Here is a 22729-nt window from a genome sequence, read left to right as displayed (position 1 = left end):
GGTTGAATTGGCCCTTAATTCTAATATAAAAAGGCCAGTTTATAGCCATGAATTTTTCAGGGCTTTGACTTTTTCAACTAGGAAATACGTGAAATTTTCTTTTATCCAGCATTGGCAGAAAATATGGTCTTCTAGTTATTTTAATATTCATGTTAATAGAGAGCATATATATATGGATTTCAAGATAGCACATATATATATGGATTTCAAGAACTTATGTTGTGCATTGTATACATGTGATTTCAACATATATTGAATCATATGCAAATCATATGCAAATTATAACACAATAAAACATGCTAAATTTGTTATGATTAAAATGTAATCTTTCTTTGACTTAGAAGACTTTTCAGATCCTACATTTCCTAACAGTTACCACTACTGCAAGCATCAGGTAATCGTGTGCTGTGTAGAGGGAAGTGCTGAACGGCAGGCAGGGCTTACTAACAGAGCAGCTGTTAGTTCAAGTTCAAGTTCACATCGCTGCCTGCCTCGAGCATGGTATGTGTCAGGTGAAGGCATCTCACACCCTTGGCTACATCTCGGAGTTCCTCCTGAATACCTGATGTGCCAGGATGTTTGATTTTAGAGAGAATTTTCCACCTCTAAAAATGAGTTTGACTTGATAAAGCAACCAGCTCTGTGTACATTTTCTTGTGAATAAAATGGACTTTAATTTGTCTCATTCCATGCAACTCTTAAAAGAAAAAAACTGTTCTTTATACAGTAGCACTTAATCTATTCTTATTCATGTGCATTTTATGAGTTCAAAACTGCCATGCTGAATCCATATTAAAATGCTAGAATCTGGTTAAAAAAAAAAGATAATATATTCCCTCATAAGGCTTTTGAAGGTAGAATTTAAGATAAGATCTACTTTTCCTTATCAGGCTGACCAGCATAAATAACTCTTTTTGAAAGTGTTTCTGCTTGAGAATCATGAAGCTAAAACTGACTTAACTGAAGTCCATAGAAGGCCTGGAATGTTGTCGTACGTTGCTTCCCAGCGCCTCTAGAAAGTGTATTTTAAAAGCTGATTTACCTCTTTTTCATGGCTCTATCTTCTTTGAATCTCTTCAGAAAAAGAGGAAAAGAGAGAGGAAGAGCAGGAAGGCAGAAGAGAGAGAGAGAAGGAAAATTGCATTTTTCCACCAGGAAATGAATCAAGGCCTCTTTTAAAGATTGTTTTTAGCACTGTAAGTGCCTCTCCGAAATTTCTGCAATTTAATGTGCATTTAGAAGGTCAGCATTGCTTGAGCTCGTGGGACGTGAAGCATGAGATAAACATAAAGCATTCTTTTTTTTTTTAAGATTTTATTTATTTATTTGACAGAGAGACACAGCGAGAGAGGGAAGTGGGAGAGTGGGAGAGGGAGAAGCAGGCTTCCCGCCGAGCAGGGAGCCCGATGCGGGGCTCGATCCCAGGACCTGGGATCATGACCTGAGCTGAAGGCAGACGCTTAACGACTGAGCCACCCAGGTGCCCCAACATAAAGCATTCTTATTATGCTATTGCCAAACAGAATCTTCTGTACTACTCGAAATGTTTCCTGAGAGAATTCAAGGAGGCACTATCTGGATGCCTAGCCATCACAACTCTTATATTTAATTATCTGAGCTGCAGCCATAAAAATATGAAATAAATCACTCAAGACACATCGCCTCATCTAGCAAGCAGATGCTAGATGGCCATGTGACCAGAGAGAGCCAGGCTCTCAACGTCATGCACCAAACAATATGGCAGCCCAACGGTTGACTTTGTTAGCCAGGATCTAAAACGAAGTTAAAGACTTCTATCAGAGGGGCGCCTGGGTGGCTCAGATGGTTAAGCATCTGCCTTCGGCTCAGGTCGTGATCCCAGGGTCCTGGGATGGAGCCCCGCATCGGGCTCCCTGCTTGGCGAGGAGCCTGCTTCTCCCTCTCCCACTCCCCCTGCTTGTGTTCCCTCTCTCGCTCTCTCTGTCAAATAAATAAATAAAATCTTAAAAAAAAAAAAAAAGACTTCTATCAGCCTGAGCACTCGGAAAAGAAGTTCAGTATTAGAGTCCTGACAGACATGGGGTATCCTTATGCACATTGTTTAAGAAAGCAGACATTTATTGAATACTGACTGCGTTTACAGACACAGTTTAATTTGACTCTAATTGTGAAAGAAGAAAATACTTCATTCTGGATCCTATAATGTCTAATGGTCTAAGTTTAACATATGAGGAAAGCGAAACCTACAGAAGCTAATGGACTTAATTCGAGTGAAGCAGTTAATACAGAATAGAGCCAGAAGTTCAAATCCAAGTCCTCTCTGTCTTCATCTGCTGCTTTTTCTCACTATACTGCCCTGAGGAAGTAAAAAGTGATTCCATTCTGACCAGTAGTGCTCTACCTTTGTAAACCTCCCATTTATAAGATAAAACCCTGAATCCTTCAGAGGGGAGGATACAGGGACCAGAGTAGAGATTCCGGGGAGAGCAATTCCTAGAAGGCCAAATGGGCTAATGGATTCTGTTTAGCTGGTTACTATAGAAAATTCTCTCAGAAATACATTATGTTAAGCTGTTCTTGACCTAACACTTTCACTTGCAAAGTGGGTTGACATTGTCAATAAAAGATGGCAGGCTGGCCTCACTAGTTTAGCTCCTCATCCTTCTGAGACTTCCATTAATATAATACTAAAGGAATTTTTTAAAAGGTATACACTTTCTTGGGTATTGAAAAGAGGGTGAAAAATTTTTGAGGAACGTGATAGAAAAAAAACCTAGATTTCCTTGAACAGACTGTTAGTATAAGTAAGGATGTTAAGGACTCCGCTAGCAAAGACTCGGAAGGAAATAAGGAACACAGTAGAGAAAACATACTGCCTTCCAGAATACTTGAATCATTAAGAGCAGGTTGTTAGGAGAAGTAAGGACCTCACATTCTCTTCTTCCTGTGGTGCCCCTTTATGCTACTGTCCACACATAAACACGAATTTACCCAGAGACACTAGTGTATTCTGCTTTGGTCACGTAACATAACGTCCTAACACGTATCCACATTCCTATCATAACCTTCATGTATCCTTTGAAACAGCAGCCTGGTATTCCAATCAGTTGACTTGTCATAATTTATTCAGTCATTACCTATTTTCTTTTACTTTTTGCTAAAAGAGGTAATTCTGAAATGAGCACCTTTTATTTTATTGACTTATTTAAAACTATTAAGCGTGATTCAAAATAATGAAGTTGTATTTCTTTAAAAACAACAACAACAAACTCTCAAGGACAACAGAATGTGAGGGGACATAAGATCTCCTCAAATATTAAAAGTTGGCAAGGAACTAACATCCCAGAACGTCTGCAGACGGAAGTGAGCTGATCTATCTTTCAGAAGGAACTCCTGAGAGGCTCAGGACTCGGAGGGGCCAAGTACCCCCAAGAGGGCGTATATTAGTTTTCTAGGGCTGTCTCACAAAGTACAGCAAACTGGGTGGCTTACAACAACAGAAATCTATTGTCTCACAGTTCTGGAGGCTAGATGTCCAAAATCAAGGTGTGGCAGGGTTGATACCTTCTGGAGGTTCTGAGAGAGAACCTGTTCCATGCCTTTCTCTTAGCTTCTGGTGGTTACCGGAAATCCTTGGTATTACTTGGCTTCTGGATGCATCACTCCAATTTCTGCCTCTGTCTTCGTGTGACATTCTCCCCCCGTGTCTGTGTGTCCCTGTGTCTTCCCATGGGCTTCTTATAAGGATACCAGCCATTGGATTTAGGGCTCATCCAATCCAATATGACTTCATCTTAACCTGATTACATCTGCGAAGATCCTATTTCCAAATAAGCTCACATCCCAGGTACCAGGGTGAGGACTTCAGCATATCTTGGCGGGGGCGGGGGGGGCACAATTTGATCCACAACAACGAGGTGGCGGCATAAGCCTGGAAATAAGCAGAAAGGTTAGAAGCCGGTAAGTGGAGTCTCACTACGCACACGGCCAAGGTAAACCCACCTCTGTCACTGCTGCCAAGCCAGGAGACCAGGGAGCTCTTCCCGCAGAGCACTCATCGGGAGAATTCGGGGCTCAAATTAAGTGTGTGGAATGACTGGCTGGACCCCCAGGTGCCCTCCTACCCTGCACCCAGGATGCCAACAGCCAGACATCCCCAGGAGCAGAAAAGTGGCCTCAGAGAAAGGATCCGCACGTACTTGCCCTTGGGACGCTCTCAGTGAGAGTCAGCTCCCCGCAGGATGCCCCCCAGCGGCCGCACGCAGCCGGGGACAGCTTCTGCCCTTCTCCGGCGGCCACACTGCCTGGGAGCTGTCTTGGGTGCCTTGCACTTGAACTGTGCAAACGGAGAAGGGCCACAGGCTGTTTCAGGAGAGCCTCCACTACGAAGGAATGGAAGCAAATCAAAAACAACGAAGGGAAAATGGAATTCAGAGGATACAGTAAATACAAAAAACAAAAGACAACTTTAAAAAACCTGGTATCATCAATAAGCCCAGAAACACGTTATAAAACAAGACCAGGTGCCGGTTATTATTTTCTCGTTGCCACATCATGATTTTTCTCCTTCCTCTGGGTCCTCTGTCCCCACTCAGACCTTGTCACCCTCAGCAGCCCCTGGCGAGTTTCACGGCCTCAGTCCCATCCGCCAAAGCAACACGGGAGTTATCTTCCGAAAGCAAATTTGACCGTGGGTCCTTCAGACCCTCCCTCCCCGTTACTGGAGGGAAAAGTCTAAGCTGGGGTTTGACCTTCCTCTGCTCACCTTCTCTCCCTCCTTGCTCCGTCCCCTCTGCTCTTGAGGTAACTGGCCACCTGCCATTTCCCAAACTGCTACTCCACCGACGTGACACATACACACACGCGCGCGTGCACGCTCGCACACCGTGCCTTTGCACATGGCTCGCACTGCCCGCCCTACCTCTCCCTCTTCTCCCCCAGCAAATCCTACTCTTCCTTGAGGAATCTGCTCAGATGACAGGCTCCGGGTAAAAGCTCAGTTTGCTCCCAGCAGGTAGAGACCGCAGCCTCAGGGCCCCTTTGCATTTTCCTTTACTAGCACGTTACACTTATTTGCATTCATCATCTCTGTTGCCCAGCTGCAATGCCCCGCACACACTATGCCACCGACCTCCAGCGAGACCCCACGGGACGGCCTCGGCAGCACAGCCTGCGGTGGGGCGGGGGGCGCAGAAACGGGGAACCGGGAGGAGTGGGTTCCGCGGTGCCGCTGGGAAGCTCTGGCGTCCCCTCCGCACCTTGTGCTTTCCGCGTGCCCTGAAATAACCCACCATTCCTGAGGTGCCCTGTGGCGGGCGTTAGCAGCTCTGTCTTTATTTCACGTTTCAGAAAGCAGGGAGGTTATACTTGCTGTTCACAATCACCCCGGTGAATCGGGGGGGAGTTTCAGCCTACCAGCCGCTGCCTCCTACAAGCAAAGGGAGGGATAAACCACAGAACCATGAAATAACATAAAAGGAAGAGTAATTCTCCAAGTCCTTGCCTTCCTATGTCGTCTATAATCTTAGTGCCACAGATGCTCTGAATGGCCGAAAACTAAATAGGAAAGGAGAAAGAGAGCAACAGAGACCTACAGAGAAGAATGAGACAGAGGAAAACAGAAAGGAGACCTAAGACGGGCCAGTAGGGGCTGAGTGCTTTTATAAGCATCCTTTCAAATCCGCCCTCCACACTCATAAAACCTAAATCTTGCTATCCTCGGACTTTTTTTTTTTTTTAAGATTTTATTTATTTGACAGAGAGAGAGAGAGAGAGAGCACAAGCAGGGGGAGAGGCAGAGGGAGATGCAGACTCCCCGCTGAGCAGGGAGCCCAATGCAGGACTCCATCCCAACACCCTGGGATCATGACCTGAGCCCAAGGCACATGCTTAACCAACTGAGCCACCAAGGAGCCACTCCTTAGACTTTTTATGGTGATCACCACAAGCTTGTAGGTTGGACTAAAAGTAACACCACTTTGCTACGTTTTTAAAGTCTTTGGCCTTACAAAGTGACTCTCTTCTTGGAGCAAAGGGAAATGACGATAGTTAATAACAACCTTTCCAAGAGTCTGAACCAAGGGAGAGGAGGCTCATGGAAATGCATACATACATGTGAGTTGTCATTATTACTATCATTAATATGGCCCCTAAGCTTCAGTAGCTGGTGTTGTAAATTTGAGTAACTGCCAAACTGCCTAGCTTACTAAGATGTTGTAAGTCTATAATAACATTCCTGAGCACTTACTATGTGCCAGGCACCAGTCTGACTTTCCGAACATTATCTGATATAATCCTCTTCGCAATAGCAAGCCAGGTACTACTATTATCCCCCTTTTCCAGATGTGAAAGCTGAGGCTGGAGAGTTTCTCTATCTTGCCCAAGAAGACGCAGCTATTAGGTGACAGAGCTTAGATTCTTTCTGCTTCCAAATCTGGGCTCCTGCTGCCACCTGAGTGTGTGAGTGTGTGTGTGTGTTTGTGTGTGTGTGTGTGTAGGCCTTAACGTGCCACAAACCTCACATCTTCAGTGGGTCACTATACACGGAGACAACATGCTGTTGTGATACGAAGATTCTTGACAAGAAGTGAGCTTATAAATAATCTGTAGGTCGGGAAAGCGGAAACCTGAAAGGTCACTCGTGACCCGACTTAATAGTGGCAAAGCTGGTTTACAACCCAAGGCTTTCGACCTTCAGTGATGGTTTGTCCCAATACACCCTGCCATCTATGGGGAAAATTCGAAACATATAATCTCAGAGTTTTCAAGGCTCTCCTGAAGGGACGAAATTTGAAAAGGAAGTCTACACGAGTAGTGATGCCGATTTCCAGCAAGCAGAAAGCAGATCGAACCAGGGAGTTTGTTTTGAAGGACAGCATGGTGAACCAAGATGCCTCGGAGAACGGGGGAAATGGAATGAAAAGTCAGCAAACAAGGTAGAAAAGACAGCCCTGAGAGGGCCTGAGAAACTGAACAGAAAATCTGAAGGAAGATAAATGGATAATTTAACAGCCATTCAGTTTTTAAGAAAGACAAAGAACAAGCTACATTGCATCAGAAAAGGCCTAGAAATGATGATGGATGGGGCCCTTCAAATGAGTGGTGAACACAACAGAACCACAGTTGCCTGCCCAATTCCCAGCTGAGGGCAAATTTGAGGAACTAAATAAGGATATGAGACTGATACGGATTGAAGAGTTTTTCAAAATCTATTTAATGGCCAGGCAGGGGACATTGATCGCTTCTCAGAGGAAATGTTTAGGATCAATGAGGTAGTCGGCCCTTATTTGTGATGTGGGTGGCTGAGTGGGCTGGGGGAGGGGGTTATAACGTATACATAACAGTATCGCCACGTACTTTAACGTACTGAAATAATTCTTGAATTATGGTGGTGAAACACTAAATTATTTCGATCTTCATGAACTAAGCATTTCTTTTCTTTATCCTTGTATCTGTAAACCTTCTTTCACTATTAACAATCAGGTAGATGACTTGTTATTTAATAATTCTCACACGTGATCGAAGATTGCTAGTTCCTTTATTGGTTCATGATAAAATTTTTAAATATCTTACTGTTAAATACTTTATACACATCCAGTGAACAGAATTCAAAAGGCACAAAAGTATTAGAGAAAAGTGATCCTTCCTCACACTCCTGTCCCCCAGTCACCTCCCTCTGGGGCCACCACCTCTAAAGACCTTCTTATGTATGCATCTAAAGACAATCTATAGAAAAGCATAAATACAGTCGGTTTTTACACTGTTTTTATACATACTGCTTATACGCTGTTTTCTAATATGGCATATATGTATGCATATACACTCTCTGCCCATATATATGTATATACGTGTATGTATGTGTGTACGTATATATATGTATGTGCACATATATGAACATAAGTATATCCTGCTCCAGACCATGCTTTTTCACACTTGATGTATTTTTGAGATTTTCCTCTTCCAGTGCCCAGACAGCAGCTGCTTCCATCTTTTTGATGGCCATAGGGTATTAGATTTTAAAGATGAAGAATAAAATATTTAACCAATAATTAATTAATTATTAAGGACACCGATGTCATGTCTCATAGTTTGCTACTGTAAATGCATTCTTCACACTTTATTTATAGGATAAATACTTCATTTGTAGGATAAATACACAAAAGAATTATTGGCCATTTGGCATACAGGCATTTGAAATCTTGATAGGTATTGCCAACTTTCCCTCTGTGGAGTGTGTACCAATTTATATTCTCACCAGCAATATGTGAGGTGCCCCTCTCTCCACACCCTTACCAACACACTAGGTTATCAAACTTCTTGAATTGTGCCAATATGATAGGATAAAATCTATCTCATTATAGTTTTCATTTGCATTTTCCATATCATAAATGAGTCTAATCATATTTTTAGTATAGACGTGTTAGGAGCAATTTGTATTTTTTTCTGTAAACTCTTCATATTTTTGCCATTTTTCTATTAAGCTGGTGGTCTTTTTGATTTGTAGGCGCTCACTATATATTAAAGAAATAGACCTTTATCTGTAGCAAAAGTGGCAAATATTTTCCCCAGGTTGTCATTTACCTTTTCCCTTTGTTTATGCTGTACAGAAATATATCGATTTTATGTAGTCAAATTTATGACTCTTTTCTTTTGTGGCTTCTGGATTTCATGTCATGCATAGAATGATTTTCCCATTGCAAAAGATAACATTTAAGAATTTTTCTCAGAACATCTTTTAGTATTTTATGGTTTCTTTTTTTTCTTTATATTTGTACCTCTGATTCATTTGGCTGTACTTTATTTTGTTGGATGTGAAGTATGAGGTCAGAATCCAACTTTAGGTTTTCAGATGGTTCCCCAGTTTTCCCATCAGCTTTTGACTAGTCTTTTTCCTTAGGATTTAAAAAGTCACCTCTATCATAGGCTAAATTTCTTTAAATTTAATTCTATTCTTAGTCTTTCTATTCTTTTTTTTTTTTTTTAAGATTTTATTTATTTGCGAGAGAGACAATGAGAGACAGAGAGCATGAGAGGGAGGAGGGTCAGAGGGAGAAGCAGACTCCCTGCTGAGCAGGGAGCCTGATGTGGGACTCGATCCCAGGACTCCAGGATCATGACCTGAGCCGAAGGCAGTCGCTTAACCAACTGAGCCACCCAGGCGCCCCTTAGTCTTTCTATTCTGTTCTATCAATCTGTCCACCTCGTCATACTACCTTAATTAATGTCTTTTATAATATATTTAATGATAAGCCTAGTTCATCTTCAGCATTACTCTTGCAGTATTTTTCTAAGGATGCGTGTTTATCTTTCCAGGTGAGCTTTAGAATTTAGTTCAAAAACAAATCTAGTTTGTCATTTTATTGGGATGCTTATTTAATTTTAAATGGTCAGTGTTTGGAAGGCAAATGACTGTAAAACTTCCCAACATTGAAAGATAGAAAATCGTTGCCCCTTAGGAAGTTTCTATTCATAACATCCTGATGTTCCCATCCTTAAACTGCATTTCAGTAATGTAATAAAAAATATCCAGGGTCGTGGTCCTGCTGTCCCCATACCATATCTTAGCCTTGGGGGAAGTTAGCAATGTAATTAAAGAAAAGCCACAATAGCATGCCTCAACCAGGTCTTAAAGTGACCAGCTTGGCCTCTTTCTTTGGACAAAGAGAAGGCCAGCTAATGAACATCCTCCTCATATACCCAGTGGTGTGTGCAAAATATTCCTTTTCTTGTCTTCCTATTCTTTCTCTCCAAACTCTCACTTTCTTCATTATCTTATAAAATTAAGAAGAAGAAGGTTCTCTTACCATACAGAGAGAAACCACCAAGTACTAGAGGATTTTTGTCCCAAGGATCTTGGATTTCTCACGGGTGCTTTGGATCTGGTGCTCTGTAGATGTGGAACATTGGGGTGCACAGGCTTTGAGGGCTCCTTCTTGTCTCAAACCTGAGCCTGTGTGGTACTGAGCATGAGGACCACCTATAAAGCCTCACAAGAAATGTTCCATAATCATTTGCATGGTGCTCACTAAGCGGTTCATCAGTACCAATAATTAGTGTTTTGACTCTTCTGAAATGCTCAAATATAGGCTGAAAAATCGAAGAGCAAAATGTTAGTGGAGTATTCTAGAATCCTTTCTTGAAGGCTCCATAGCACCTTTCTCAGAACACCATTCACGCCAAAGGCATGGAATTGCAATTCCATATTTTTACAGAGGCGCCCTATCCATTCTGTTTGGGGAAGCTTAGGATTCAAGGTACATGAGAAGTCCACACAGAATGCCTGTAGCTCAACAAACTAAAAATGTTTAAATGGTCCTTCTTACACATTGAACTTGGCCAAAATAATCGAGTCTATATATTTCTATAAAATCGCAGATGGCCCAGTTTTACCGGAAAACATCCCGGTGCATGGAGGGGAGGACTGTTACCATGTGGCTGAGCTTTAGTTACATGTTCCAGCCACCTCTGGTGTGAAGTCCCATTCATCAGAGGCTGTGGCTTCTGGGTCAGCAACCATTCCTTCCAAGTCAGATGTTGCCTACACAATGAACGTGATTGATTAGCTACCAATATGTTCTAAAAACCCAACCAACAGGATAACTTAGGACAGTATCCTAGAGGGGCTCATTATAACAGAAGAGGCGGTTCTCCTTGTTCCCATTTACACAAGCTATCTTTGGGCCTGCCTGTTATTTACTACTTAAAACCCTTGTTTTATTTTCCCAGGGCAGGATAGAGTAGATGAGTCACAGATAAAAGATTCACTGTCCGCACCTAATGTTTGGGAGATGGTGTTTCTACATTACTCAGGGAGGCGGTCTCCGTCCTGTGGGTTTGTCCTGAAACAGTGTCCCAGACCCCAAAACAAAAGAGTCACTCCACTCGCCTGACACTGCAGTTAGGTGGGAGAGATACCTGTCGTTACCAGCATCCCAGTGAGATCCCTTCCACGGGCTTTGTACTCAGGCAGGCCACGACTGACATTCCAGCTCTGCTGTATTTTAACCATGTTCACTCTGGTGCCTTTGACTTCATTTCCCCCAGTCTAAGGTTCCTCATCTGTCAGAACGGGATGAACAATACCAATCTGCCAGCACCATTGCAGGGTTTCGTCCGCTCAAATACGGAGAGATCCTCGAATGGAGCCTGGAACATGGGACACATTCAGTACTCAGTAGTGAGTTCATTATGGCAAGACGGGTTTTCCTGTCTGTCACGGCAGGCAGATGGCAGCCCACGGAATTGACTCAGCCCACAGACCTGTTTCATTCAGTTGAACGCTGTTTTTAAAACTGTAAACGGTCCAGTTTGCCGGAGGCCCCACCATTGCCAGCTGTCTCGTGCAGCTTATTTCATGCATTAACTGTCCCGGCCTGTCCTTGTAGACATTTGAGGGTTTTTTGTTTGTTTGTTTTGTTTTTTGAGTTTAAGACTCTTGCCCTCTCTGATGGAAGTAACAATGCTGTTTATCCCAAGAGAGACAAAAATTCCTGCCTCATGAATTCAGAATGTTAATGTCATTTGTAAGTATCATTTTCCACAGAGGAATCCCTTGAGCGTATAAATAAAGTAAGCAAAACACATAACCTGAGAGGTCGGAAGGGAATGGAAATGGAAAGAAAAGAGGGAGAGAAGATAGGTATCAAGCATTTTAGCATCTTCACCTCTATAGGCATCTGCTTCACACCTCAGAAAGAAAAGGCTCTCTTCCTAAGTTATTACTAGTACTATCATTAGCTTTCAGGCTATTAGACATTGATGCTACAAACATCAGTGTTATAACCTGGCCAGACTATGCCCTTAGGATTCTGATTATAGGTCTGAATCACTCTTCCATTGGATTCTAATGAGCTCGCGTGCCCTCATAATAAGCATTACCTCCGTGGCTTTATCATCTTTATTGCTGTTCAGGTAACTGCCTCACATTATTTAGATTTTAAGATCTCAAGTATCACTAAAAGATTTCAGAAAGATCTGACAATACTTTTTGGCATTTGCAAAATTTGGACTCAGCCAAGCTGTTACTGCACATGTATAGAAAAATAGTTTTCTCAAATGGAGAAAGCATCTCACCCGATATGACAAACATGGGGTAATAGTGAACTCCCACTAAAGAGAAAGTAACAGCTCATTGCTGTTTGTCCTTTCTGTCAGAGCTCACCTGGTCTACAGGGAAAATCCATGCTGCATGGATGGCAACTCCCGATTCCTTTGAGTATTCCTTCGTTGGAAGCTGAAATTCCACAGGCCTGCTGACTTTGCCACCAGAGGGAATTGGCGTACACCGTTAGCACTTTCTGAGTCCCCATAACATGGCAGGCCAAGAATGAGCAACCTTTTAAAGAGTCTGTTTGGTAGACTCCTGGGATTCAAGGAGAAGGGAGAGAACTGCTAGCTGATCTCTGACCCTCACTAATTTGGTAAAGAGCACTGCCCAGTGAGTGTCAGCAGCAACTTTGTGTGCTGAGGAAGCTGAGACTTCCTTATGGGAGCCACCAGTTCAAAGTCTGGTGGCGGGGTGGGGGGGGGGGGTTCAAGCTCAAGTAATTCTGGGGGTGACAGAGAAAAACAAATGACAACAGCAAAAGACTATTTGGAGCTCAGAAACTCACCCAGATTAGTCTGAGCAGAAATGGGAATTGATTGGCTCAAGTAACTGGGAAGCTGAGAGGCACATGTGGCTGGCGGCACAGAGCTAGAGCCGGGGGATTCAAAAGATACCATAAGATGTGTCCCCTTTCCTCTGCCTCCTACATATGTTTTGGCTTCATTCTCAACCAGGCTTTCCTCACACATCCTGACAGCTCTAATGTCACATGTCTATTATAGGTATTATCACACCAAAAGAAGCATGAAAAGGAAAACCTCATTTCTAGCAGTTCCAGGTAAAACTTAGAGAGAGCTCTGATTGCCTTAGCTTGGGCCACAACCCTATTCTTACACCAATTAATGAGGCACTCCTGTTAGTCAGGCCTGAATTATGTGCATACTCAGAGCACACGGAATGGATTTTATTATCAGAGGAACAGTAAAGGTTCTGTCTCTTACAGTTCACTTATAACCTGCTGTCATAAAAAGTTAACTCATAATTCCACAGTGCAAGGAATCAACTAGAATTCTCTGACACCTGCACAGTTCAACAGAAAATAGAGACCTACAACATGACATCAGTTCTCTCAATTAGATATTGCATGCAGCTGCTAGTAATAGAGATCTGAAATCACAACAGCTAAACAAAATAGAAATTTCTTTTTCTCTCTCCTTCAAAATAATCCAGAGAAGTCCACTTTAGACTGCTATGATATGGTAGTTCCATAGACATCAGAGACCCAGTCCCTGTTTGTCTTTCCTTAGCATGTGGCTGCCATACTTAAGGTTGCCTCATAGTCGCAAAGTGGCCACTATAGCTCCAGCCATCATGTTAATATTCCAGCACCGAGAACGAGATAGGACCAAGAACAAAAGGATGCACCTTCCAGCTGAATAAACTCCCATTTAAGAGTTTTCTCAGAAACTCTTCCTCATGAATTCTGCTTATACCTCCCCGGCCATTCCTAAGGTCAGGGGAGGCTGAAATGCATATTTGGAAGGCAACTAGCAATCTCTGTTAGAGATACCAGAGTCCTGGCAGAGTAAATGACTCTGTCCCCAAATGGAGCAGAAGTCATAAGGCTAGAGCCCTTTGAGTTCCATTGCATTCTAGCCTGGGAAGAAGCCAATAGTACACGGTGCCTGGCATAGTTACATGTGTAATGTATGTAAATGATTATTATTAACTTTCTGACTTTAGCAAAGTACCCACTAAAGATTTATTTTAAAGTAGGTATCTTTAATGTGAATGTTTAAAAACATTTATTCACAGAAGTCTTGGCTTGCTTCTGTGTTCACCATTATTTGATTATTCATTTTTCGAAGCAAGTTTTAAAAACTGCTGGAAGCTTCCTATGGTAGTTAATACATTATCTTAAGCAATTTAATGCTAATTAATTTTTACACAACCTTGAGTTTCAAAGGCTATTGACCTGGGGAGAGAAAGAGTGAAGTTTAGGAGGAATCTGTTTGCTGCCTCCCATCTGGACCCCATAGCCAGCTCCATCTGCTTTCACATGTAGTAAGTAACACTTCGGTGACTCCCCTGCCAAACACACCATGTGGAGTTTGGCTTATTTTTTTTTTTTTTTTTTTTTTACTCAGGAAGATGTTAGAAAGATGCATAGAAAGATGTGAATTTCAGGTTTTCTAGAAAACTTGATGGGATTATTTGGGCATTTCAAAATTCTGCTTTTGTACCTTAACCCAAGTTTTCCATTGGGTTTTATGGGGTTTTTTTCCTCTCCTGTGTTGTTTCTGGATTCCATTCTCTTTTAATACCACAATTCTCTTTTTCCGATGGAGTCTTCCAGCACATTCATATCAGATGGGAGCCACTGAAAGGCTCGGGGTAGAGAGGGACCAGCTGGGGTCTGTGGCTACAACGTGGATGGTTAATTGGATGGGGAGGGGAGGGGAAGGCAGGCATCCCGGTAGGAGAGGAGCAGGTTAGAGCAGTTGAGAAGATGATGGTCTTCTAAACCAGGGTTGGAGACATGTCAAGAGACTGACACGAAAAGACACTTTGGAAGCAGGATTGACAGGACCTGGTGATAAGTTTGTGGGGGGGGGGGGGAGGGAGATGTCACGGATGGCTCAAAGATTTCTGGGCTGAGCAGTTGGGTGGAGGTGATAATGCTCAGTTCCCCGAAAGAGTAAACTGAAGAAGAAAGTTGGGAAGAAGGTGACGAATTCAGTTCTGGACAAGCAGTTCACTGTCTGTGGCCTTGGCAATGCGACAGAAGAGTGGAAGGCTGGCAAGCCAACCGTGATCCTTAGCCAACTTCACCACTGCCACGTGGCATGGAAAATTCAGGACTATGTTAGCTTGAATCATGAATAATCTTAACCTCTGGGAATCAAGAAATATAGCAGTTGGACAATTTAGACGTTTGGATTTGCTCCCACAATTGGCCCCTTCTTTCTGAAGGCACATACCTTCAGGAGAAGCCTTCTTTGTTCCTCAGAGATGCTCTGGCCAGTCACATGAATCCAAGAGACTCTCAGGGCCTGCCACCACGCATGCTCTCCTGCCCCTCCTGTTGAAGGTCTGAGCAGAAATGACAGCAGCTGGTCATATCATCAGTGATTTTCCATTTCAAGATACCAACTCTCAAATGGGCTTTTTGACATTTTCACTCACAAAGTAAATAATCATGGTAGTAAAAGTGATCATATCTTCATAACAGGGATATTGCCTCAAACAGTTGAGACGGGCTCCAAGTCTAATTTTATATTTTATAAAAAAATTGATATTAAAGAAATACTTTTTCAATTTTTTAAAAAATTTATGTATTTGTTTGAGAGAGGGAACACAAGCAGGGGGAGGGGCAGAGGGAGAGGGAGAAGCAGACTCCCCACTGAGCAGGGAGCCCGGATGCGGGGCTCGATCCCAGGACCCTGGGATCATGACCCGAGCCAAGGGCAGACGCTTAACCATGTGAGCCACCCAGGCGCCCCAAAGAAATACTTTAAATTCGTTGTTTTCTACCATGTATTGTACCTCTTAGTTTCTGAATATTTCTCTTGGGTAAGGTGGGGATAAAGGAAGGCAGAAAATACTAAATCTTATTGCCAGCATTCTGGAATTACATAATTCAACCATAGGAAGTGAAAACCATCTTCTCTCTTTGGCCTTTTAAAAAAATAAATGAATAGCCAGCTCAGATAACTCCCTCAAAGTTTTGAAAAGACCTTAATGACATAGTTGGACATTTTCAAGTTCAAAGACAAATGTGGTTTTAATTTGCTGGTGCTCCTTTAGGCCCCCTTCCAACAACAGAGTAGAGGAGTAATGACTTTTTCTGAGAACGTGGCTTTCTCTTGGTTGATTCCCTTGTCCCCCATGTGCCCGGTCTATGGAGCGGCCGAGTTCTAAGAAGTGACTGCGGCCTGCTAGTAAGTCCGCGCCGGGCCACAAGGTAGCAGGTGTGGACATGACGGCGGAGGGAAAGCAGGGCCAGAATCCGACTCCTAGCAGCTCCGTGAACGGATAACAAAACAAAACAGAACGTAGTCTCAGGAATCGTGGTAATAAGAGAGAATACTATATTCATTTCCCAAGAGGGTCGTTCTGGGGTTGTTTTTATAGCAGCTTTCTGCAGCAGGTCAGAACGCCCTGACCCCGCTCTCAGCCACGGGCCGCCGGCCTAGCCTCGCGCCTTCCCCCTGCCTCGGTGTGCGGGTCCTTGCTCCCCAGGGCCGCTGCCGGAGCTGCTACCGACGCAAGGCTGAGAGGCCCTGTGCCCGCTCCCGTGGGGGCTCCGGCGTCGTCCCCCAGATGGAGCCGTTTAGAACCGCTGCTAAGGGACTTCCAGTGCTGGCCGGGAGACAGTGACCGGGAAGGAGCGAAACGAGAGTTGACAGAGGACACGGGCAGCACGTAGCCCAACATAGTGGTTCCTGAGAGAGGGGAGCAAACGAAGTGAGCCCTGCAGTTGTCCCCGCTCCCCGCTCCCCGCTCGCCGGTGCTTCCGCCACCGCACACGGAGGGAAACCCGGTCTCACTGAGCTGACGAGGCAGAGCCCCGAGTCTGGGGAGGCCAAGGAGGTTGGAGTTCCCAGGCAAGAGGACCAGGGAGGAGACAGCTACGAGACGAGAGAGAGAGAGAGAGAGAGCAAGAGAGAGAGCGCGAGAGAGAGAGCGCGAGCGCTCCACAGACCTGCAGAGCCATCTTCAGCGCTGTTCACCACATGCGTGTGGGGAAGCTGCTAAGGCTGAGGAAAAAAACAGCAAAAAGGAACAAGTAGAACAATGCTCAGAGCTCACACAGGCTGGGCAACAGCCCATGCTCCCACCAGCCAGAGCAGGAGAGAAAACCCTTGAAATATATGAGGTACCGGCTACAGTTCTCAGAAGATGATTGTCTCGGTACCGGACCCACATTAACCCTAGACTAAAGGCTGCTCTGGACCCACCTAGCAAGGCTTAAAAGCAAGCCTCAAAAGGACCACATTATTTCCAAGTCACCTAACCGCATTCCAGAACAAAACTGAAAAATGTTTAAAGAAATGCAAAAACAAACGGATTAAATAAAAATCCAGCACACAACAGCATAAAATTCACAATGGCTGATATCCAGTCAAGAATTACCAGGCAGGGCGCCTGGGTGGCTCAGTTGGTTGGGCGACTGCCTTCGGCTCAGGTCATGATCCTGAAGTCCCTGGATCGAGTCCCGCATCGGGCTCCCTGCTCGGCGGGGAGCCTGCCTCTCCCTCTAACCCTCCCCCCTCTCATGTACTCTCTCTCTCTCTCTCATTCTCGCTCTCTCAAATAAATAAATAAATCTTAAAAAAAAAAAAAAAAAAAAAGAATTACCAGGCATGCCAAGAAGCAAGAAAACCTGGCCCATAATAATGAGAAAAAAATCAATCAATACAGACTCAGAAATGATACAGATCATAGAATTGATAGAGAAGGACATTAAGACATTTATTATGTTTTATATGTTCATAAGGGTAGAGAAAAGATCAAGCATGATAAACAGAGTCATGGAAGATATAAAAAAACCACCCAAATCAAACTCCTAGAAATGAAAACTACAATTTTTCAGAGGAAAATGACAGTAGATGGGATTCACAGCAGATTAAGCTCTGCAGAAGAAACTCTCAGTGTCATAGCGATAGAAAATTAGAATGTGGTCCCTCTCCTCTCTATATACTCCAAGTGTTAATTCCTACGCAGTACATTTGGGCTCACTCAAGCATCATAATAATGTTGTTCCACAAAGTTTTGATTTCACTCCATCTCTGAAAGAAACATCCAAAATGGTAGGAGAATCAACTTAATTATACACACATATGTATTATATGTATACATATAGATGTTATGTACACATGTATATATGTGTATATGTATTTTTATATGTGCTTACATATGCATAAAAGATTTCTTGAAGGATACCCAAGAAATTGATAACTTTGGCTGCCTCTAGGGAAAGAAACTCAGTGTCTGAGGCAGGGGTGAAGGGAGATTGTACATTATACCTTTTTACCCTTTATATCCTTTGGACTGTGGGAATGTATTACTTATTCAAAACATAAATAAAATGTGGAATAAACCGTAGCTGCTGGTCCCAAGGGGACTCAACAACAGAGTGAATGGAATCGGGAGGAAGTGGGGTCCCACAGCCACTTGGATGACTAGATGCCCAGGGCTGTGTCCCGGAGCAGGCAAGGATCCAAGGTGCTGTCTGCAGTGGGCCAGGTGGAGCTGGCGCAAGCTTGGGGGCTGGACAGTTGCCCCAAGGGATGGTAAGCAGCACATCCTGAGTTGGGGTATTAGGTCAGTCTCAACCCTGACCTACACTTGAAGCAGCACAGTAGTCATCAGTCCTACAGTGCTCAAGTAGATTCCGGCTTAAAGAACCATTAGGTAGAAGTTACAAGGATATAGGTTTCTGTTCAATATACGGAACAGTCTAAAATCAGAACCACCTGGGAGGTAGTGCGTTCCCTGCCTCTGGACACGTGTAAACATTGAGGGTCCCACTGCAGGGTTGCCACAGAGGAGATTCAGCATCCCATGGCTGATGGCGCCACATACACCACCTTTAGAGTCCCTTTGCATACATATGGAGAGTGACTAGACGGGTGATATTTGTGCCCTCTCTCTTTTGCAACGTGAAGAGCAAGTCAGACAAGACTTGCAAACAAGTAGCATATGCACAGAACTCATCAGGCGTCACTCACTGATGAGAAGTTTTTAGGAATATCCGTATTTTCTAAATAGTAGGAGCAATTCTCTTACTGATGGCACAAGATGGGATATTTTGCTACCTTTGCCTAGACCTGCACCTGCCAGGGGAAAACGATATTCTAATATGGCAATTCCGTGTTTAATTAAAGAGACTATGTAACAAAGAGAAAGAATTCTGAGAAATATGTACTGCTCCCCCCACAGTTGGTTTTTTTTTTTTGTATTCACCACAAAGGTAGCAAGAGAGACAACAAAGAGCTAGATAAGGGAAAGAAATCTCTGTTTGGGGCTAAGCCAAATAAACTTAAATGGTTTAAGGAATAAATTGGTGGAGTAATTCGAATCATGGGCAGGTGCTATGAATGTAATTTAGTAAATGCTCGGGAACCTGCCAAGGAAGAGAAAAATGTGTTGCTTTTGAGATCATTTCCCAGCAGCTTCATAAAAGAAAACTGATTACAGGAATTTAATAAGTAAAACAGAGCCAGAAATATAGTAATCAAATGAGTTTTTAATTACATTTCAGGCAGAAAAAAATTCCAATTTGTGCTCCTGGGATTAAAAAAAAAAAATAAGTTCTAGAGAAATGCTTTTGTAGCAGGAAAATAACATAAACACTAATTTCCATAGGAATTATAGTAGTCAGTTTAATTAAAAGGCTTGATCAGAGTGAAGAAGACCAGTGCCAAACTATACTAAATAAAACCATGGCATTCGTTGCTACCCCACACTATTGTCCAAATAAAAACACTGTGCATTGAGCAGAAAGCAGTAACCTGCATTTTTCTCATGAAAATAAAGGGGATTTTGATCACTACCTGAGTTATTATGTTGCTATGTTTTATTTTCGTATGGAATGGCTAATAAATCTGATTTAGAATTGAATGTTGGTTGGTGTGATAAAGACCGCTTTTAAGAGAGAGAATATGCTCCATTTAAAAGATGTCCGTGTGAAGGGACCCCACTTCAGCCAGGTTGAAGGGCTCACAGCCCAGTAGGATCCGTCGTTACTTCTGGGCTTTTCAACAGCCACTTAACTAACACCCAGTTGCATTTAACTCATGTCCTGCAGTGAGGGCTATTTGAGGGGATAGATCAGGTCTAACTGGTGATTTGCAGTCATGTTAGGGAAGGACACCCTCTACGTGAAGGGCTATTCTTTCCTCCTTTGGGAGGCTTTGCTATGAACCTCCCCCTAACCACACGTCCTGCTTGGAGAAGGCTGCTCCAGAGGTATGCTAACATTGCAGTGGCTTTGTTCCCCTTGGGATGAAGGGGACACACCTGCAAGGTGTCTACATGGAGCAGGGGGTGGGGGGGATCATCTGTGGCCACAGCACGCAGACCCTAGGCATTGGGCAGGAACACTATCTTTCCATAGACTAACACCCCCACACCTCCACCATCCTTGTTTTATTCATTGCTTTGTTCCATGATAGAGGCCATCCAAGTTTTGTAAAGCTAGAAGTTTATACCATTAAGGAGTAGGGGACTCTTTTTTTTTTTAATAACAAAATTAAGTAGGGCGCCTGGGTGGCTCAGTCCTTAAGCGTCTGCCTTTGTCTCAGGTCATGATCTCGGGGTCCTGGAATCGAGCCCCGCATCGGGCTCCCTGCTCAGCCAGAAGCCTGCTTCTTCCTCTCCCACTCCCCCTGCTTGTGTTCCCTCTCTCGTTGTGTCTCTCTCTGTCAAATAAATAAATAAGTAAGTAAGTAAATAAATAAATAAATAAATTTCAAAATTAAGTAAAGGAGAAAATATTTAGGAGAGTCTCCTGCAAGTAGGACCCTGAATCCTGGGTTGGCCTCCAGCCTCAGCCTGCACGTCCTCTTCCATCCTGCCCTCTGAGGCACCCTGGCCCTCTCTTCCCCACTCCTGTCTCCCTTCTCTCGCGTCCATCTCCGTGCGTGTTCACATCCGCATCTGTACATGTAGCACGGCTCCCAGATCCTTCATGGGAAAAATGAGCACCTTCTCTTCTTTCAGGATGTTACCTGGCCTTTCTTATCCGGTGAGTCCACCCAGCACCATCTGTGGTGGAGCAAATGGAAGGTGTATCTTGGTCAAAACTGAAGTTCATGGTCTACTGAGATCTGGAAGTCTCCATGGCAGGCGACAATATACATATTAGTAGTCATGTGTGAGCTGGATATTTTGTGTCCTGTCTGGTCTGCTGTGGATTAAAAACAGGATCATAATCTAACTGGCTGGCACCCTAGTAGTACATAGCCCCCCCACCCCACCCCGTCTTATTTTTCCATTTTCCCTATGGGCTCTATTAATGTAACACAATGGCGTTACATGCATATTTGCTTCTTGTAAATAGCTCGTGTTTACCAAAATAATTATCACTTTTCATTTCTTGCAGCCAGTTTCCACTGTCCTAGCCAGTGAAAGCTGGAAAACCGTGTCAGTGACTCGGGTTCCTCTCCTCCACCTGTGTTTTTGTTTTACTTCAGGCGTTGGTGAAGGTCAATGTGAAACTGAAGCCGATGCTGGATTCCGTGGCGGCTAACAGAAGTAAGTGGGAAGAGCTGCACCAGAAAAGGCTGCTGGCGTCGGCCGCCTCCCCCTCCTCCGCCAGCCTCTTGCCGGCCGCCGGGGAAGACAGAAACTAACCGTCCAGCTTCGCGGCCGCCGCAGAATGACCGTGTCCTGAAGGGCCGGCCTCGGTCCAGTCCGCGGCATCCCTTTGCCCTTTTTCGCTCAGGCAGACGGAGTCTCAGTTTGCGCGGGGAAGCACGCCTGGGCTTTCCCCTTGAAGTGGGGTCAGCAGAGGAGCGCGCGGCCCGGAGGGACAGAGCAACAGGCGGCCGGCCGCCGAGCACCCAGAGCCTGAGGCTGAGCCGGGGCGCTGGGCAGACGAGCCGGCGCCTGAGGACAGCCGGCCCTGCTCCTTCCCGGCCCAGGGAGCCAGGAGCAGTGAGGACGCCCTTAGCGCTGCTTCACTTCCGATCTCGCCCTTGATTTGTTACAGGCCACGCAACGCCTGCCTTTGCATCCTCTCAGCGCTCTTTCGTGCCACATTGTCCCAAGAATCCCACTTTGTATTCTGTAGAGGTATCTTATTTTTATCCTAAAGCTTCTTAATGATGGATCAGAGCCTTTAGAATTGCCTCCCTAAGAGATAAACTATAGTATCCTTACAAATACCAATCATGTCTAGTTTTTCCCTAAAAGGCCCATAGTAGGGAGATAGCAGATGTGTTTGTGTGACTGGTGTTTATACAACATTCATAACACTCCATGGGGATTGCGGTCCCCTTTTTCAGTTTTTTAAAATTCAACCTTCGTTGTAGACCAAGTCTTCTCCCAGGAGGAATGGGTTAAGAGACTTTAATTAAAGGAGGGATGAAAGGAAGTCCATAGCTGGATTTACCACAGGTGACACATGAATACTTAGGAACTATTCCCAACAGCAGGGACATTTTACAGACACAGCAGAACCATGGAGAACGATCACTGACTACCTTGAGTTCTTTCAGGGATAAGTTTTTGTAAACCATTGAAGGTTCCGACCAAAACCAACCTAAAGCCAAATGCAGTGGTCCCCAGATTTTTATTTTTCCTTAAGTGTAAGAAATAATGCTTGAAAAGTGAAGAAATAACAGTCTGGCCAGAGGACAAATATTCTCTAGGAAACTAGGTTTATAATTAGAATAAACGATATTAAATTGATGGAATGACTACAAAACTACTTTGCTCCCCATTTTACCTGAGAGATTAAGGATGTGGTTTGATTTGTCCAAAGAACACTGGACTAGAAGCTAGACTTCCTGCCCTAGCTTTGGCACGCTTGATCAGGTGACTGTGGACAAGTCACCTAACTTCTCCCAGCCTGTTTCCACATCTGTTGAATGAGATTACATTAGGAAAAGATTTTCAAACATATTTTAACCTTAGAACTCTTTGTGCAAATAAGTCTTAAGCGGAATTCCCAAGATATAAAATGCCTAAAAACTG

At 43.9% G+C, this 22729-nt stretch overlaps 1 protein-coding gene across 1 annotated transcript in view; it reads left to right on the top strand.

Moving 5' to 3' along the window:
- PDE11A (phosphodiesterase 11A) overlaps positions 1 to 22242 on the top strand; it is a 390891-nt gene extending 368649 nt beyond the window's left edge. Inside the window, exon 20 of the mRNA XM_036099160.2 lies at positions 21226 to 22242. Within this exon, the coding sequence (XP_035955053.2) occupies positions 21226 to 21384 (159 nt within the window). The 3' untranslated portion in view covers positions 21385 to 22242. The remainder of the gene's footprint in view (positions 1 to 21225) is intronic.
- Positions 22243 to 22729: the final 487 nt, after the last annotated feature.

This window comes from Halichoerus grypus, chromosome 4, assembly GCF_964656455.1.
Source record: "Halichoerus grypus chromosome 4, mHalGry1.hap1.1, whole genome shotgun sequence".
Taxonomy (NCBI): domain Eukaryota; kingdom Metazoa; phylum Chordata; class Mammalia; order Carnivora; family Phocidae; genus Halichoerus; species Halichoerus grypus.
The sequence above is the reverse complement of the archived record's forward strand: the minus strand, read 5'-3'. Positions and strand labels throughout refer to the sequence as shown.